Source organism: Aphis gossypii, unplaced genomic scaffold (assembly GCF_020184175.1).
Source record: "Aphis gossypii isolate Hap1 unplaced genomic scaffold, ASM2018417v2 Contig00452, whole genome shotgun sequence".
NCBI lineage: Eukaryota > Metazoa > Arthropoda > Insecta > Hemiptera > Aphididae > Aphis > Aphis gossypii.
In genome coordinates, this window is record NW_026083111.1 from 33,726 (window position 1) to 53,410 (window position 19,685).

At 38.2% G+C, this 19,685-nt stretch overlaps 2 protein-coding genes and 1 pseudogene across 2 annotated transcripts; 1 reads left to right on the forward strand and 2 right to left on the reverse strand.

Annotated features, from left to right (window-relative positions):
* Positions 1 to 12,164: 12,164 nt before the first annotated feature.
* Positions 12,165 to 12,632, reverse strand: LOC114122552 (bifunctional endo-1,4-beta-xylanase XylA-like). The gene has a single exon (XM_027985232.2). It carries the CDS (start codon positions 12,630 to 12,632, stop codon positions 12,165 to 12,167), a length of 468 nt encoding a protein of 155 aa, XP_027841033.2.
* A 3,132-nt stretch (positions 12,633 to 15,764) lies between these two features.
* On the forward strand, positions 15,765 to 16,538 carry LOC126554232 (uncharacterized; annotated as a pseudogene).
* Positions 16,539 to 17,275: 737 nt separating this feature from the next.
* Positions 17,276 to 18,076, reverse strand: LOC126554227 (uncharacterized). Its single transcript, XM_050209320.1, has one exon. The coding sequence runs from the start codon at positions 18,074 to 18,076 to the stop codon at positions 17,276 to 17,278; it is 801 nt and encodes a 266-aa protein (XP_050065277.1).
* Between the last annotated feature and the right edge of the window lie 1,609 nt (positions 18,077 to 19,685).

The following is a 19,685-nucleotide window of genomic DNA, read 5'->3' on the forward strand; positions in this document are numbered from 1 at the left end:
AGGCATACGGGAGCCACACTCCCACAGGGCCAATCAAGCAATGATAAGAATACTTCAAATTAACGTAGGGATGGGTCGGGAGTCACAAGGCCTGGCGAAGCAAGTGGCAGAGGAAATCAATGCGGACGCGATAGTGATAAGCGAGCCAAACAGAAATGAAGGGGAAGACAACGCATGGTATCCGGATTCAACGGGTAGAGCAGCGGTGGCGGTGACGGACAGAATACCAGTGGAAAACCCAGGTCAACCGGAACGAGGATTCAGGTGGGTCAAACTTTCAGGCATCCGCCTTTATAGTTGTTATTGGCCCCCCCATTCTAGTACGAGTATCACAGAATTCGCCGACTTCATAGATAGACTGGAAATGAGCATAAGGGAATCAGTGTTACCGGTGATCGTCGCCGGTGATTTTAATGCCAAATCTGGCCACTGGGGTAGCAAAAAGGAAGACGCCCGAGGCGTTTTACTTACTGATTGGATGGCATCATTGAACCTGGCAGTGTGCAATAGAGGAAACAAACCTACTTTTGTCCGTGGAAATTCAGAGTCACACATAGACTTAACTTTTGCATCGAATAGCATAGCCAAAAGCATAGCAAATTGGAGAATTCTCGAAAAGGAGTCGCTCAGCTTACACCAGTACATAACATTCGACATAGCAGTGAATTCAGGAGAGAAACATCATCGAAAATCAGGACCAAGATGGAGCTGGAGGAAACAGGATGACAACAAACTGAAGGCTTTCATAGAAAGAAACAAGTTTAGAGCGGCAAATCATGCGCGGTCGGGGGCCGAGGAATTGGTAAATATTTTAGAAGAAGCGTGCAACAACTGCATGCCAAAAGGATCTTACCAGGGGAAAAAGAAACCGTTACACTGGTGGACGACGGAAATAGCAGATTTGAGGAAAAAATGTTTAGGCGCTCGTAGAAAACTAAAACGAGCGACCAAAAGGGGCAACAACATCCAAAATAGTATTGAGCTCCAAAATTACAGAAATGCACAAAAAGAGCTCAAAAGGGAGATAGAGAGAAGCAAAAACAAGAGTTGGGATTTATTATGCAAACAGGTAGATACGGACCCATGGGGACTACCGTATAAAATAGTCACGAAAAAATTAATCGGCAGGAAGCCAATCCCAGGCATCTCGATTCCAGGGCGTATCGAAGCTATAGTCAATGAATTATTCCCCAGTAAAAATGAAATAACATGGCACAGGACGCAAGAAAAGATAACATTCCCTGAATTTACGCGTTTAGAAATATTAGAGTGTGCCAAAAAAATACCTTTGGGGAAAGCACCCGGCCCAGACGGAATTCCCGATGGGATCATTAAAAAGTTGGCATTCGAAAGTCCAACGGTATTCGGGAATGTCTACAACTCTTGCTTAAAGGAAGCATATTTTCCAGAGGAATGGAAAGTAGCAAAATTAGTTCTTCTTAGAAAAGGCAGCAAACCCTTGGATCAGCCAAAATCATACAGACCGATCTGTTTGTTAAACACAGTAGGAAAGTTTTTTGAAAGACTAATCAAGAGCAGACTAGAACAGCACTTAGCAACTTCTGAAGGCCTGAGCGAAAGACAATATGGTTTCCGAAAAGGGAGGTCTACGATAGATGCCATATCGAAGGCCATGGAGTTGGTAGATTCAGCGTCGTCGGGGCCATTACGCAGAAGAGAACTGTGCGCACTAGTGGCACTCGATGTCGCAAATGCGTTCAATTCGGCCAATGGGGATATTATAGTAAAAGCACTTCGAAGCAAAGGAGTCCCGGAGTACCTAAGAAATGTTATACAAGACTATCGAACAACAGATACCTAATTTATGGCGAAGGTAAGAAGAGGAAAGTTACATGTGGCGTACCACAGGGGTCGATCCTTGGACCGACCCTGTGGAACATCATGTACGATGACCTTTTAAACATGGACTTGGACACACAACGTCTAGGACTGACGGGGCACTCGTCAGCTGAACTGGTAGCTTTCGCGGATGACGTCGCGCTTATTGTGTCTGGACGTACGACGGATATCCTGGAAGATAGAGCAAATGAGGCGCTGGAAAAAGTTTCAAAATGGATGAAGGCGAACGACTTGAAATTGGCCGTCGACAAGACAGAATGCGTGATGTTAACAAGGAAAAGAGGGTACAAGGAACCAATATTCACACTCGACGGCACCATAGTTCAACCAAAGGAGAGTCTTAGGTACCTAGGAATAGAACTGAGCAAAAAACTTGGGTATGGTACGCACATTAAAGCAGCAGCAGTCAAGGCAGGGAAAACTGCGAGTGCCCTACAACGGATTTTACCAAACGTAAGAGGCGCCAGACAATGCACAAGGAGGATTATGGCTTCAACGGTTCAGAACCAGCTGCTATATGGAGCACAGATTTGGGCAGGAGCTCTAGGATACGAGATTAACGTTAGCACACTGCTGGGACCACAAAGACAAATCGCCCTACGGGTAGCCATGGCGTACCGGACGGTATCAACCCAAGCGATAATGGTGGTCGCAGGGATGATCCCGGTTCATTTATTGGCGAAGGAGAGACAGAAGTTGTACAAACATACCAAAGAAGAAAGAGAGGCGAACAAACAGGATCATCGAGTTAACACATACAAAGAATGGCAAAATGAATGGGACCAGGCGAAAAAGGACAGATGGACGCACAGACTAATCCAGGACGTAGAGAAATGGTCAACAAGAGGATTTGGTAATACAGATTATCATCTCACTCAAATGATAACTGGACATGGATGCTTCGGCTCCTACTTGTATAAGTACAAGAAACGCCTGAGCCCGGAGTGCGTGGATTGCAAGGCTGTGGAAGATAGTGCAGAGCACACGATATTTGTGTGTGATAGGTGGTGGAATAAAAGAAGAGACCTGGAAGCGAAAATAGGAGGAGACTTCGAAGTGGACTCAGTAATAAATTTGATGTTAAGGTCAAAAAGCAATTGGAAGGCGGTGATGGACTTTGTCGGCGAGGTTTTGAGGACAAAGGAAGAGGAAGAAAGGCAAGCCCAAAGAGAAGTTTTAGTAGAAGTAGTTAATCATTAGTTAAGTAATCTTATGTTGTACACCGAAGGTGAAACTAGAAGGGGTAGAGCCCTTCATGATTATGTATTTATAATGTATTTATGTATTTATTGTATATATGTTGTGTTCAATAAAAGATGTGGATAGGGTGGAAGGAAGGACGGCTCAACGGAGCGAAGTACCCTTCTATCCCTAGCGCCACGATTCCGCACAAAAAAAAAAAAAAAAAAATAACTTTAAAACAAATTATCAGTTACGTTATATTATGTTCATATTAATTATCATTATTGAGATAAATGTGCAACAAGTCGCTCGCGTAGTATAGGCTACATAATATAACTCGCTACTCGTCCCTAACATAAACATCAAAATATTAGGTACTATCTATTGTTTATGATTTTAACATGACGATAATATACGAAAAAAAAAGTGATTTGATTGTTATAAATTATCATTTTAAAGTAAAGAGTTTAAAAACTTGCTTGCCTGCACAGTATTCTGTCCATTTTCAAAAGCATCCATCGCAGCCATACAGATATCATCAGATTCTAAATCACCGAATGCTACATTTGAATGCTTAGATAAAGAGGCACCTAGATCGAAATAAATTATCATGTAGGTTTCGAAATTTAAGAGCTTTAAAACTAACCTCGTGTACTATCTTCATTTTCGAAAGCATCCATTGCAGCTATACAGATATTATCATCGTCATCGAATATTGCATACGATGGCTCATCATTTTGGTTTGATGGTCCAGCCTGATAATCGGGGACGTAAATTTGAGGGGCTATTTCAACAATCCGATTTTCATGAATGATTCCTTTGTAAAATAATTAAATTATTGGAAAAATATTTAATTAAATATAATTTATACATACCGTGTATGTTTTTCATATGACGAGTACGAGCGGATCTGCGACTGAATGTTGAAATACACATAGTACATGAAAACCGTACGTCCTCATGTTTTTTTTGATGCCTAATCAAACTATCTTTTCGTGTAAAAGACGCTGAACACGTTTCACAATTAAACATTATGAAAATATTATAGTACTAACTTAAAAAATACAATAAAAGATAATAATCCTAAAATCGATTGCTTTAATATAAAAAAAATATTACGAGTATATAAATGAGATTAACGTGTTTAAAATATAAGAAACGAAGATGTCGCTATAGAACGGTTGGACATCTAATGCTTGTTAATGATCAGTGTAATTCTATTATGCAATTTTGGTACGATCAAAATTGCAATTTTGCAAAAATAAAAAAATGTCGTGAAGGAGGGGTTATGAAGATGCATATTACGATAATCTCACATTTGTCATCATTTTATACAGCGGTGAAAATATAAGTAAAAATATTTACTAATTTACAGTTGTATATTTAATTACCTACTAATTTAGTATATTCTGTCATATAATACATGTGAGAGACGATAGTGTGCTTAATATATCACATATGTATACATATATATACTATTATATATTATATATATTATATATATAGGTATATATATATATATATATGAGGCATATGTATATTATTGAGTAAGCATATAGACGTATATTACTTGAAAATATAGCAGTTATGCAACAGTCATAATACATTATATGCATTTTAAAATGACTACAAATCTGAGATGAGTTAGCTATAAAATAATATTTATTTTATAATCGTTATTTCAGCATTTTTAGGATAAACCATAGTAAGCACTTTATGATGTTGTTGTATCACATATTTTCTTTTTTCTTTCTTAAACAAAATATCCGCATCTCAGTGTATTTTTAGAGTAGTTAGTGGAATGAAGTAGAGGATTATTTTTGTTTTAAAAATGTCATACAGCAGCTGCAATCAGGCATCTACTAGCAATACTCTTGACGTTTCAAAAGGTACCATTGACTTCTTAGCGAATGGTCAGTTCGATGATATGGTAAGTGTAATTACATATATTATAGCTATTAAATACATCGAGACGTATGTATTATAACAATTTATTGAGCCAAGAGGAAAAAATTTCTGTTGACGAAGTTAGTATGACAAAATATATTATTATTATATAGCGCTTACCTTACTATCGTTATATATATATTTATATATATATTGTTATAGACTAAAAACGAAGTCAAACATATATCAGATGATCGTGTTAATCAGGACAGATAAATGGTATGTTCATTTAATGTTGTTTTTTCCATGCATTATGCATAACAAATATTTACTATTATAGATAAACCAAATGATATCGACTTATGGGGTGGCGAAGAATCAGATGATATATGTCTTGAAGCATTTGATAAATATATTTGGGGTAAAATACTCAGATGATGAGAAAATTTTGTTAGGAGCTTGTATTGAATCTAATACCTAGCACGTATTACATATTATATTATATATATATTATATATGAAAAATAAAACTCCTGATTATTTTATAATTTTATTTATTTATTTATTTAATCACAAATCTTCGTCGTCGGTTGAAATAACGGGCGAAAACGTTTCATACATTTCGTCGTCAGTTGGCATTTCTTCATCATCACTACTATAAAGATTTTTTTATAATGTTAGAAAAAAAAAAAATATAATAATAATAATAATAATAATAATAAACTTACATTGGAGGTAAATCCTGATTGGGTATTTCAAATGCATTATTGTTGTTGTGTTTGTGTCTCAAAAATTCTCGTTTATTAATAAATAAATAAAAAAAAAACTACTGCTAAATTAAACATTATGAAATGACACTAAACCTTTTCATGACAAATGTGTCTTTATACTGATTTAATAATTTATAATTATTAAATCGCATGAAGGGTAATGATTTTAAGTGTATAGAAATGCTGGATAAAAACCTAATAAAAAAAAAAAAAATATGTGTGTTAGAAAACTCTTACGATGATTGGATTTCACATTACATGCAAGTAGTATGAATTGGACAGTTCTGAAATATGAGCCCTTGAGCCCTTGAGCCTTGAGCCCTTAAGCCCTTGAGCCATGACCCCCTACCACCACCCGCTCTCACACGTACATGACGTATTTTTACCCCCTACCACCACCCGCTCCCACTACGTGTGTGACGTATTTTTACACCACTGCCCCCTGACCATCATGTACCCCCGCCTCCTGCCGCAGACCCAGCCACTACGTGTGTGAAGTATTTTTACTCCGCCGCCGTGGTTATCAATTACGCTTATCATTTTATTGTACACGCACCATATTACCGTACACGCACTATATTACCATACTCACACCATATTATTGAACACGCATCATATTATTGTACATATTATATTCGACTCATCATGCACATGCGCGGAAGAACTATTTTATCATATTATTGTACATGCAGCATATTACCGTACACACACACACACACACACCATATTATTGTACATATATTCGAGCCACCACCGTAAATTTCATTTAATAATATTATTTGAAAATAATTTCGTATGTTTCTCCGACTATCATACAATTCTCAGTATGTCATCATCTATTCTTCAAAGGTTTCACTGAACAACCATTGTGTATAAATCTTTGGGTGGGTTATATTTTTAATATCACATGAATTTTAAAACTCATGTTATAAAACATCGTATTATAAAACGCATCACAAATTATTTTTTACCAACACAGTATACTATTAGATTTATTCAGATACGTTTATATATGACATTACGTTTACATACAACACTTTTTATATAAAAAAATTAAGTATTTTGTGTTACAATAGTTCATAAGAATTCAAGACGATACATTTTTCACTTTATTTCTATCAGATAGTTTAAATAATATAGATGAAAATAATAGTAGCAGTATTTTACGGGAATTAGATTTAAGTCTAGAAATTTAGATTTTATTAATATAGAATATATTAATTATTATCGCATATTTAGAATGTTGTAGGAATGCCAAATAATATTTCCTATCAAAAATATAATCAAACAAATTTTATATTCTTTAAGTATAGCGAATCTCAAACGGTATGTCGATAATAACAACTATTTTATAAAAGTTAGCTCGAAATAATATTAATAATCATAATTTTTGTCAAATGCTGCGTAAACAACACATTTATTGTCAACGACACGTATTGGGAGCGTTATATGTAACATGCTCTATGACCTGTCCCAGCCGGTCTTTCGTTCTATTGTGCTCAACACGCGCAGGTCAGTTTTCAGAGTCGGTAATGAAACTCTGTCTAATACATTGATACCCAAAATAATTAAAAATCTATAGCGATGTACACAATTATCATGGTAAATACCCAATTAATATTTTACCTAGCCCTGGCTTAATTTGTCTTCATCGCCGCAAATGCTAAGACACTTGCTCTGTTGTCGACCGATGTACAATCAGTCTGTTCTAGACATCTATAGCGTTTACTTTGCCTTTGCTCTCTCACAGTCCTTACACAACAGTATTAACAATTTTTCTCAGTGTTAATTTTTCCAAGTTTTTAAACACTTTATTTTCATCCGTTTTATCTTAAACATTTTAAACATGTTTAAATGCCATCAGTGCCCCTCGGTTTTCACCGCAAAACATAATTTAACTGTGCACCAAAAGAAGCATACCGTTGTGCGTATTCCATGCACCTTATGTCCATCAACATTTTCTTTCAAGACCAGCCTCAACAAACATTTGAAGAACGCTCATGGTATGTAATAAAAGTTTAAACTGTATCTTATTATATCAATATAATTTGTAACTATTATTTTTTCTAAGGTATCATTAACGTTCCGGCTCACTTGAGACCATTGCCTGCTGTACCGATCATTGATCAGAAAACACGACCAAGCGTGATACAGTTCGCGCCTAACCTAACCTAACCTAATTAGAACTTGTGAAAAATATTCTATGTCCAAATGACAAAACTATTGATCTGGGTGACGTGAAGGTGCTCGTTCTAACTCTGGTGGATCACGTCTGAATTGTGCCTAATCTGGACCCCCTTTTATATCGTCTAGGGACTCTCGCGGTACCCTCAGACTCCTGTTGGTCTTCTGCACCTGCATCCGCTTCTGCCCACGCTTTGCGTCATCCGGGCGATAGCGTGCGTCAATTATATGACTATAATATTCTATCGGGTGAGTGATTCCGCAACTAATATACTCTACCGGGTGGCAATTACGTATCCATAATATGTCACCGGATAGTAGTTATATATTATTACTTCCCGGCGGATAAGAAGCACACGGGCGATGATACTTTTGATTGTTTTCTACTTTTGTTTATTAGGTCCGGTCCTAGGCCAACCACACCCAATCATTGCTTGCCTGGTTGCTCACCTTAACATAACTATAAGGATGTCCTTTATGCCCCCATGGTTTAGAGTATTGTTGGCTATGGTAATTTATATATAACATTTAACTATCAGAGCACGTTGCATACCCTATACGTAGTTGAGACGTTACAAAAAGACGAATTTAATCAATTACCAGCACAAAAAAAATTTGAATTTATAATTTCCCAGAGAACAGTAGCGTGGATAAATTTATTAAGTAAAGCGGAAATTGTAATAAAATAAATGAATGCGGAGACGAATGTTTGCTTCAAATATTATATTATCTTTTATTTTATTGTTTGTACTGCAACAGTTATTTTCACAATATTTTCTTTTGGTAATATCTCTAATTGCATAAAGCAATGTACATTTAAAAAATACGTATAGCAAGGAAAAAGTTTTATAATATAATATATAATTGGACTGGACTCACTGATGTTGCCTGCGATGCTGTCCACTGGTGTCTCGATGGTGGTTTGTACGGCTATAATGTGTTTTGCTAATATAGTTGTTTTCAAAATGACGGTAGTTCGTACGCGATCATGTGCTTTGTATAATCGAAATACGTTAATCAGCGTAGTACTGCCGTTATCACTTATCACTATTTGATAGTGTGACGTTGTAACACGGAATCTCGATCAGCGGTATTAGGATTTATCTGCACTGAAGCGCCGTTTCTCGATTTATTTATCAGATCCGAATTCGATGGTTTGTGCTCCATGTCTTCTTCCTAGTGGTCCGAGTCTTGGGATATCCTATAGGAACTGTAATGAAAACATGGTCACAAAGAAGTATATTTATTTAGTTTGGATGAGAATAGGATGGATCACTGGAAATACCAGGATCCGGAGGTAAACACAAGGATTTGTCCGCTGTGATTTGTGTGTGATAGGGTTTCACGTTCTTGATATTGCATCGGATGTTTCGTTGGTGCTGGTCTTGAAGCATTATAGTATTATTGTCGTATGTTTGAGTCACGGTATATGGTCCTTTGTATAAGAGGAAGAACTTATGTATTTCGTGGTCCTCAGCCGAGGAAAGTCTGTGTTCTTTTATCAACACTTGTTGTCCTACTTGATACTGTTTGAATTTTATTTGTTGATCTTTCGTTCGGTTTCGAGTTTCTGCCCTAGTCCTTAACCTTTTTCTGACAATTTCGATGACAGGTTCTTCGTTCCTTGATATGTCATAATCAGGAAATTGAAGCTTAGTGGGAACATCGATATTTGGTTTTTTTCCAAACATTACTTGAGACGGTGTATATCCAGTCGACTGGTGGTGTGAATGATTGATCCAATATTCGATGTTTGGAATCCATTTCACCCAATTTGTATGTTTCGCGTGACAGTAAGTGCGTAGCATGCGACCAATTTCCCGATTGGCTCGCTCAACGGGATTGCTCTCCGGATGATAGGTGGTAGTGTGACGTACTTGTATGCCTAGCGCCCTGGTTTGTTTAAACCATTGCTTACTATGGAATTGCGTACCATTGTCGGTCAATAATTGTTCTATTTTTCCGACCTTTGGTATATAGTCATTAGTGATTTTTCGTAAAATGGTTTCGGTTGTTGCTTTCTTTATTGGATAAAGTCGAATGTATTTTGAAAATATATCCAATATGGCGAGAATGTATCGGGCGGCTCTTTGTCCTTGAGGTAGTGGTCCCATGAGATCGAGGGAGACTAGCTGCAATGGTCTGTCAGGCAGAATATTTTGTGTTGGTCCCCTGGCTACCTGGTTGGTACACTTGGCTTTCTGGCAAATATCGCAGTTTTTAATTATTTTTTAATGGTGCTGTACATATTACACATTTTGTATTGTAGTTTCAAGAGTTGATACACTTATAGGTACCCATGTGCCCATACCGTTCGTGAGTCTCTTGGACGAGTGTTTGATGCATTGTTTGTGGGATCATGATCATATATTGCCCATGTCCGTTTCGAGCGAATAATAGATCCTTAAAGATGAGAAAATGTTGGTTTGGTTTGCTGGCTGTTCGCACGAAGATTTGCCTCAGTTTTTTGTCCCCTTGCTGTAATTCTCGGAGGTGATTGAACTGACTCTTAAGTTCCTTGCTGTACTCCTGGAGGATCAGTCGATTGATTGTAATCTGTACTTTATTATCTCCCAGGTCACTATCTGGCGTTTGAGGATATCTGGTGAGCATGTCAGCGCCAATATTTTCTTTTCCAGGAATATGTTCTATCGTGAGGTGGTATTCTTGTAGTTTGATGGCCCATCGTGTTATTCGTGCGTTGAGCAGTTGGCAGCTGTTGAGGAAGGTGAGTGCTAGGTGGTCTGTTAGTAGGTGGGTTTCATGTCCCAATATATAGTTGCGGAATTTTTTACAGGCGAATACTATTGCTAAAAGTTCAAGCTCAGTTGTGCTATAGTTTCTTTCAGCATTGTTTAGCGTCCGACTGATGAAACTTAACGTTTGATGATGGCCTTCTTCAGTTAGTTGGAATAGTTCAGCACCAATATGCGTGTTTGAGGCGTCCGTATTGATGTAGAATTTTTTATTAAAATCAGGGTACTGTATTATAATATCTGCGAGAAATGTTGTTTGATTTCTTCAAAAGCAAGTTGCTGGGGAGTATCCCATGTCCATGGAGTCCCTTTTTTCGTTAGGGCGCTGAGTACTTCGGTATTTTTTGATAAATCGCGAATGTACTTCCTATAGAAATTGATAAAACCAAGAAATGATTGTACCTGCTTTTTATTCCTAGGAGGTTGAAAGTTTTGGATTGCTTGAATTTTTTCCGGATCCATAGTTATTCCCTTTTCTGATATCACATGGCCCAGAAACTTGATTTTTTTTCTTAGAAACTGTGACTTCTCCATATTGATGTTGACGTTATATTCTGTGAACTTTTTAAATATTGCTTCCAAGTGGCTCAAGTGTTCATTGAAGTTGTTGGAGGTGATATGCAGGTCGTCAACGTAGATAGCAACAAATTGTAAAATCTCTGGTCCCAATACTTGATCTAGGATCTTTTGAAACTCTGCTACCGAGTTGACTAGCCCAAATGGTAATACTTGGTACTGATAATTACGGCCTTTATATAAAAATGCTGTAATTTCGCGGCAATCTTTTTGTAGCGGGCATTGCCAATATCCAGCCGTCAGGTCAATTGAACTGAGGTATTTTACTCCTTTGAATTTGTTCATGATGTCGTCAATATCCATTGGTCGTTCTCTGTCAGGTATGATCCTTGTATTTATTTTTCTGGCATCCAGACATATCCTGACATCTCCATTTTTCTTTTCTACCCCGACCATGGGCGAAGACCACGGTGAACTAGAGTGTTCAATGATTCCTAGGTCCAACATCCGTTGTATTTCCTTGTCAACTTTGAGGGTTTTTGACACTGGAATTGAATAAGGTTTTTGATAAATAGGTTCTCCTGGCATGACTCTTATTTGGCATTCCAAGTTTGTTATTTTCCCCGGTTGTCGGAAAATACATGTTGATATTTTTTCATGAGGGCGTGGAATTTTCCTTGTTCTTCTGCACTTATGTTTACTGTGTCGTCTCCTTCTTCGTGTTTGCTAGCACATTTCTCGGAGGCTTTCTGTGTATGATATTGATTTGGGGAGTTTTTTTGCGAATGGTATCGAATATATTTGTTTGTTTACTTCGAGTTGTATTGTATGATTGTTAAAGTTGATCTGTGCATTATGTTGGTTTAGAATGTCAGCACCTATAATGCCTTTTTCATTGAGTCCTTCCACTTGTACGAACGTGGCATGGATCGCGGCTGTGTCGAACTGGCATTTAGCAAATATTTGTTTCGATATTTTGCATATTGGTTTCCCTACGGCGTTGCTTATTCTTACTCCGTTAATGGGAAGTTGTGGAATAGTGGGATCCTTTTTAATGATAGTGTCCACGATTTCTTTCGTGAGGACGCTAATTGTTGCCCCGGTATCCACCAACAGTTCCACCTTTTCACCCTCAATACACATTGCACATATGGGCTGTACGATTCTTCGTTACTTTGTAATTTATTGATAGAGTGCGTGGTGTTGTTATCACTGTTTGTGTTATCAGTGATAGCAATTTGGTTAATTTGTTGATTGTTTTCACGTGATTGTAGTGGTTGTTGTTGGGAATTCTCATCTCGATTGTTCCATCGATTGTTCCTTGGCTGGTTGTTGTTCCGCTGTTGTGGTCGTTGGTTCCAGTCATTTTGAGTACTCCTATGATTCCAAGCATTATTACTATTTTGATTATTGTTGTTTTTTACTGAATTATTATCTGATTGTTGATCCCCTTGTCCCTCTTCTCCCAGGACTTTCATGGCTGCGAGTATGGTACAGTCTGGTAGTGAGATCAATATGGCGCGTAGATATCCCGGTAGTGTTTCGCAATGTGTTTTACTATTTCTTGTTCGGATAGTCGCGGCACTTCCAAGTGTCTTAGTTTGGTGGCCCAGGTGGCGAAATGTTCACGATAATTTGTGTTAGCTGGTACTTGTTTGGTGTTTAGGCACTGGCTCCACACTTGAATCTGTATTTCCCGTGACCAGAATTCGTCAATAAACGCTTTCTTAAAATCGTCATAGTTGGACAGCTGAAATCTTATTGTCGAGAACCAGCTGAACGCGGCTCCTTTTAGACAATCGCCTACAATGATAATTTTTTCACCAACATACGATTGTTTGATGGGAAAATATTCCTCTAGTCGGTATAAAAAATCTTTTGGGTGTACATCTCGATTGTTTCCGAAAAATGTTGGCGTGATATTTCTGTGTGGTGTCCTAATTCATTTTTTTGGTTGTATTCGTTCTGTGTCTGTTGTTGACTAACATTATCATATTTTATTTTTATGTCGTTTAGTTCTTGTTCAATTGTTTCTATTTTTTCTTGGTATTTTTCTTCAATTTTACTGATTTTTTCTAACAATTGATTGACTAAATATTGGCTATTGCGTTCCACTTCACGTTTGAAAGTGGTGAACGTTTCTTCGGTGATTGTTTTCTTGGGCGGCATTTTTACAGATGTAGCTTTGCAAATCGATGTAGCGTATGACGTAGAAAGAAAAAAACTTTTTGAAATTTTGGGGTCGAAGTAGAATTTCTTCGTCGTTCGAGCCTTGTAGTTGGGCGCCAATGTAATAAAATAAATGAATGCGGAGACGAATGTTTGCTTCAAATATTATATTATCTTTTATTTTATTGTTTGTACTGCAACAGTTATTTTCACAATATTTTCTTTTGGTAATATCTCTAATTGCATAAAGCAATGTACATTTAAAAAATACGTATAGCAAGGAAAAAGTTTTATAATATAATATATAATTGGACTGGACTCACTGATGTTGCCTGCGATGTTGTCCACTGGTGTCTCGATGGTGGTTGTACGGCTATAATGTGTTTTGCTAATATAGTTGTTTTCAAAATGACGGTAGTTCGTACGCGATCATGTGCTTTGTATAATCGAAATACGTTAATCAGCGTAGTACTGCCGTTATCACTTATCACTATTTGATAGTGTGACGTTGTAACACGGAATCTCGATCAGCGGTATTAGGATTTATCTGCACTGAAGCGCCGTTTCTCGACGGCGGCGATAGTAAACGACGACAATTGTGCGTACTGTTTGTATTTCCGTGAATACGGCAAATACCAGATACGGCAAGCGAAAAGGGGCGACGGCGATAGTTAAACGACGACACTTGTGCGTACTGTTTGTATTTCCGTGAATACGGCAAATACCAGATACGGCAAGCGAAAAGGGGCGACGGCGATAGTTAAACGACGACACTTGTGCGTACTGTTTGTATTTCCGTGAATACGGCAAATACCAGATACGGCAAGCGAAACCAAGGCGGCGGTGAACGTTGCTAGTACTGTCTGTATTTCCGTTAATACGGTAAATACCAGATACGGCAAGTGGGTAGTGGCGGGATATCACCAAGCAAGTCGCGCTGTTTGTGTTTCCGTGAATACGGTAAACACCAGACACGACTGCTGGCAGGGAAGGTGATTTTGGCCGGCTCATTGAGGTATATTTACTACCTGCTATGACCACGGCGGGTTTCGAGAGTGTCGATTTCAGTGTGTGTCATTTTGATAGTTTATGTGATCTCTCTTCGGCGGATTGTTTCGTGAGGCGGTGAAATGTTTCTTGAGATATTCTTTATCTTATGGTGTGATTAATGGAGTGTGTAAGTTGTGTCTTTTTATCGGTAAATGTCATTAGTACATCTCGTTCAAAGAGATCGGTGAGTACCGCGACATCTGGTGCGGTTTTTCTCTGCTCTCAGCCTACAGCGAACTATACTCGATAGTTCCCGCACTGTCTGCGGGTGGCGCTTCGTTAGCGTCTTCATATGCTATTTAGAGGAATAATATATATTCCATTCTGTCTCGTTACAAAATAGTGGGCTTTTTAGAATTTTGTAATATACATAGCGATATTTCATCAACAATTGTAGATTTGAGGAATCTCACAAAAGCAGCAATAAAAAGTTTCAGGGAGGACGGAGACCTTGAGGAAAGCTTAAATGAAACAGATTTAACTTTTACAGAGGACAATTTACCAATAAATTTAAATTGTGAGCAAACTTCAGTAAATAAAACTGTTGATGAAGAAATTCTAAGAAAAGTATAGGTACCGTTATATATCTAGCCAACTTCAAAATCTTCTTAGCGAATTACAAACTTCAAATCGGGTAGGTGATACATCTAATAATTCAAACAGGGCTAAATATATCAGAGATTAGAAGTAGACAATAACACCGAACTAATAACACAAGAGTTAGGTAACGATTTGACAATAGATCGTATAAGTAGTAGGAAAAGGCCGGTACTGGATACCTCCCGCTTCACCCCCCCCCCCCGCCCTCCCAGCCCACCCACCATTCCCACCCAAACCCCCCGAATCATTACCCCCTCCACCCACCCCCCGCATATACCGACCCACCCTACGTCATAAGACCCCCGAGCCCCTCCCCCCCAATACCGACCCACCCTACGACACAAGACCCCTGAGCCCCCCCCATACACTACGTAATCGTAGCACCGCCGCCCATACCGCGTCACTGTCGCCCGCCCATCACACTATTAACAAGGCCTATTATCGACGTCGTCGACGGTGGCGCCATTTGTCCGTACATTTGTCTGACGCGATTCTTCCGCCCCGTATCAGCTGCTAAATACGATATGTGTTATCACGCTATCATGTTATCTTCGACGGTGGCGCCATCTATCCGTACATGGGACTGACGCGGTTTTTTCGCCTCGCATCCGTACGATATCTCCATGTTATCACGTTATCCCCACCACTTGCACCGTATTTCGTGAATAGGTTAAGTTTAAATAATTACGCGGATTTTCGGGCCAGCTTAGTACAATAATTATTTTAAACAAATCAGTAACACTCTATTCGCTTAACGTGTAACAAGTGAGTTTCATTCTAAAGGACAAAAAATGACAGGCAAAATTGAAACTATCTCTGTGGCTAGCGGCGAACGCGGGAGAAAAAATATACAACATTCGTTAATAGTGCAACCGCCTAACGATTTAATCGACTCCACAACTTTCGCCATACACTTTGCGGGACGGAAATCCATAAACATCGGACTTGACGTCGCGGTTTAGACTTATCGTGGTGAAAGGATGCTAGCCGTCGAATCGCACTTACAACTAGCATGTCGCGTGGTGTTGAGCGGGAGTGATCTATTAAGAATACGCGAAATGCAATGGGCCATCGGCGAATCGATCTCGCGCAAATCTAACGTCACGCGATGTGCAGTTATGATTCAGATCGATCAGATAGCTACTTATCTAAGTACTAATGTTTATGCCGATAAATCATCGACCGCAGAAGAAATTTCAACAGGCACCCACAATATCCACCCCGATCTTCACGCGTTGAATATATTCCCGAATAGCGAGAATAGTTTAGTAAATCAGATCAAATTGTATGCGAACAAACAGTTGGCGATGTGTTGGGCGACTAATATTCAAAATAACGGAATAGATTACATCCCGAGCAATGACGGGGCCGGTGACATTGAAGAGGTGATTATTATACAGTACAATATTAAAATATATGTAATAATATAATATTATTTCGTATTACGATAAAATATGTAATATTATGTATAAAAATATATCTTATAACATGCATTTATACGTTTATTTTTTTCACAGCTTGTTGGATTCCACGAAAACGAGGGGCCGGCCATGTACACATATTAACGACGCCCATATGTCTGACCTCCACATCCCGAATGCTAACCGAATAATATTAAAATTAAACACATGTATTATGATATACAAATATATATATATATATATATTATATATATATATTGCACCATCTGTTTGTATAGGGTGCTATTTTTTAGTCATAAGCATAATATAGTTATAAAATAATTTTGTTAATGCACTTCCATGCAATTCCATTTATTACAAAAACATAATTACAAATATTCAATATTGGATGTATAATATATATTATATAGTTATATTACGATATAAGTGTCGTATGCATTCTATGGTAAAATGTGAATACAGATATACCGTACAAGGGTCGAATGAATTTTAATAAATAGTAAATATTATAGTTTCCGAACTTCTCCGGTAAACGGATTGTATTGCATCACTCGATCGTTAATAACTAGACAGTAGGCGGCCGTGTTAGCGGGAAAATTATAGGCTGCTTCTATTTCAAGACGGAGATCGACGTCAGAAATTTTAGCATCGTCGGTCTGTCGCGAACAATCTATACAGATAAATGGTCCCAACTCTTTATATTTTTTCTCGACAGATACGGCTGCGCGGTATCCCGTTCTTAATAATGTTTTTGGAAATCGGCGTAATTTTGATAGAACATCGTAAACAGGTTTTTGTCGAAACTTTCGTTAAAATCTTCATACGGATATTCGATTGAATTAATATACGCTTTAACGTTTGTCAGCGAACACGCATCGTAATCACCGCTGTAACCGTCCGCCACGCTTCCAGGCGTATTCGTGAGAAAAGCGATTAAATAAAGAGCACGTTTTAACCATCCAAGAGTGTTTGCTCGTTTGCGGTAAATTCGGATACTCGCAAAGCTCCCAATTTCTAAAAGCGCAATTTATCATTTTTTTGCTATCGATGATTTTCATCAGCTTCAACCGCTCCCGATCGTCGACTTTGATCACTGGTACTTTCCACAACACTCGCGTTAGCTGAACTTTGACTTTCGCCACCAACGCCTTAACCGACGCGGTAGCCATGTCCCCGCCCACCACGCTGGTATAATGTAGTGCGCTCGTATCCGACATCGATCTATTCAATATTAGTTGTTGACTGCAATTTATCAATATTCGCTTGTAGTCTTCGCAAAAACCGAAAACGTGTTTCAACGGAATACAGCCACTGAACGTGTTGTCTTTCACGAAATTAGCATTTTTGTTAGTGATATCCCAAGCAGCGTTTTGCAGGATATTCGCATCGGCGGGTGAATACGAGCAATAACCCTTCATAGCACTAGTTATTCCTGGTTTTTTAACCCGCTGTACCTCGGTAGAGTTTATTTCATACTTAATTTCGTTAAATAAATTTGCTAAACCATTTTGTGCGATAGATATCTCAGTTAGGAGTTCGGCAGGTTTCGTTATTTTACCCTCTATATAGATAAAACTATCGCTTGGTAACGTATGCGCATCGCGATTCTGAATGGATATACGTATTTCGTCACCTTTGTCGAGCGCGGACGATGAAAACGGTAAAAACGAATGTAAAAACATTTCCCGTATCGGAGATTCGTTAACATACGCCCCGCCTACATCCAAGAAGGATTTATCCAATGTTTTCGCGCAATATTAACACGGAATAGATATTTACTTGTTGCTAATTAAACGTAAACATTTACGATTAACTAATGTCAGCTTTTTATTTTTTTTCAATGTTATCAACTTTTTTTTACGACGTTCGATGTGCTGGGTGTGCTCCTTCTGACCGCCGTAGCTTTAAAACGTCTGTCAGCATTGTTGTTCGCGTATTTATCGACGTTAAACTTCAAACCCATTTTTTATAAGGAGCCGAACGTTCACAGTTTCGCCACAAAAATCGATTAATTTACCGTTTTGGTCGGTCAACGATACTCGTACGAAATCAATCGTATTTGTTTTCAATTTATACAGCACGCAATATTTTGGTATTTCGACTATTTTATAGCCGGGTGGAACGACTGAATAAAATTTGTGTATCGTGTGCGATTGCCGCCCGTTGTCGAATGAACCTAAAGCCTAGTTACATTCGACTTTTATCGTATTGACATTCATAATTTTTACCACGCGATCTGATTCATGTTTACGACCGCGAGTTAAAACTCGCTTATCGAAGCCCAATAACGGGGCTATACTGTCCTCAACGTTCAAGTCGATATCGCTATTACAATGAACTGCACATTTCAAAGTGCTATTGTCGGTCGATAAACTAAAAAAATTTACACCGATGTCCTTCAAAAGTCCACGTATTTTTGTTTCCAGAGTAATTATTTCATAACATCCGGTCGGTATATTAATCTTTGTCGCCCCCTCCAGCCCACCGTGTATAATATGTAGTGTATCACATCCGGCTTCGACGTTAGGTATAGAATTATATGTCTGGATGCTTAGAAGTCCGATTACGGATTTATCAGGCAATTCTAGTGGCGGGAAAAAATGACATTCCAATTCGGAACTGTTACCGCTCAACGATACTGTTTGCGACGTCATGCCGGCGGCTGTGTATTATATTATATTATATTATGTTGTGTTATATTATATTATATTATTATATTTATTAATAATATATTATTATTATGATTATGTTTTGCCGTTTTGCGGTTAAAAATTTTAAACATAAATGACCGCAGTTAAAAGTATCGTATGCCTGCGTTCTCTCGTAGTTGTATTCGATATCGCAGCCCTTAAAATATTTTTCCAATTCTAACGGCGGACGAAGATTGCCAAAACTATCGAAATACAAATCTGGTTTTCCGGTTTTTTTATAGCACACCCAATGCGTGCCCTTATTTTTTTCAAAGTCTAGATTAACGACCGCAGCTTCTTCGCGTCTAGGTGCGACGGGCAACCTGTCTATGCAATATACGCCTCTGAAATGAGATATTTTCGCGCGTTTAGCGTATTCGCTAATTTCAAAATCGTAAAGGGCACGATTGGGCAGGGTTAGTTTTTTGATTTCGGTGACTTTTTATTAGATTTAATTTTTCGAGATTTATTATTTTGTTTTTTTTCGCGTTGCTGATTTTTTTTTTTTTCGTTTGTTAGTCCGCGGTGTAATGACGCTAGATTTCCGTGCTATAGTATACGATCCCGCGCTTTTATACGGCCTTAGATATACGCCTTTGCC

What these genes read in the sequence shown, in the direction of transcription:
- LOC114122552 (XM_027985232.2), bottom strand. Translation starts at nt 12,632, where the DNA reads ATGAAAGTCCTGGGAGAAGAGGGACAAGGGGATCAACAATCAGATAAT.
- LOC126554227 (XM_050209320.1), bottom strand. Translation starts at nt 18,076, where the DNA reads ATGTTTTTACATTCGTTTTTACCGTTTTCATCGTCCGCGCTCGACAAA.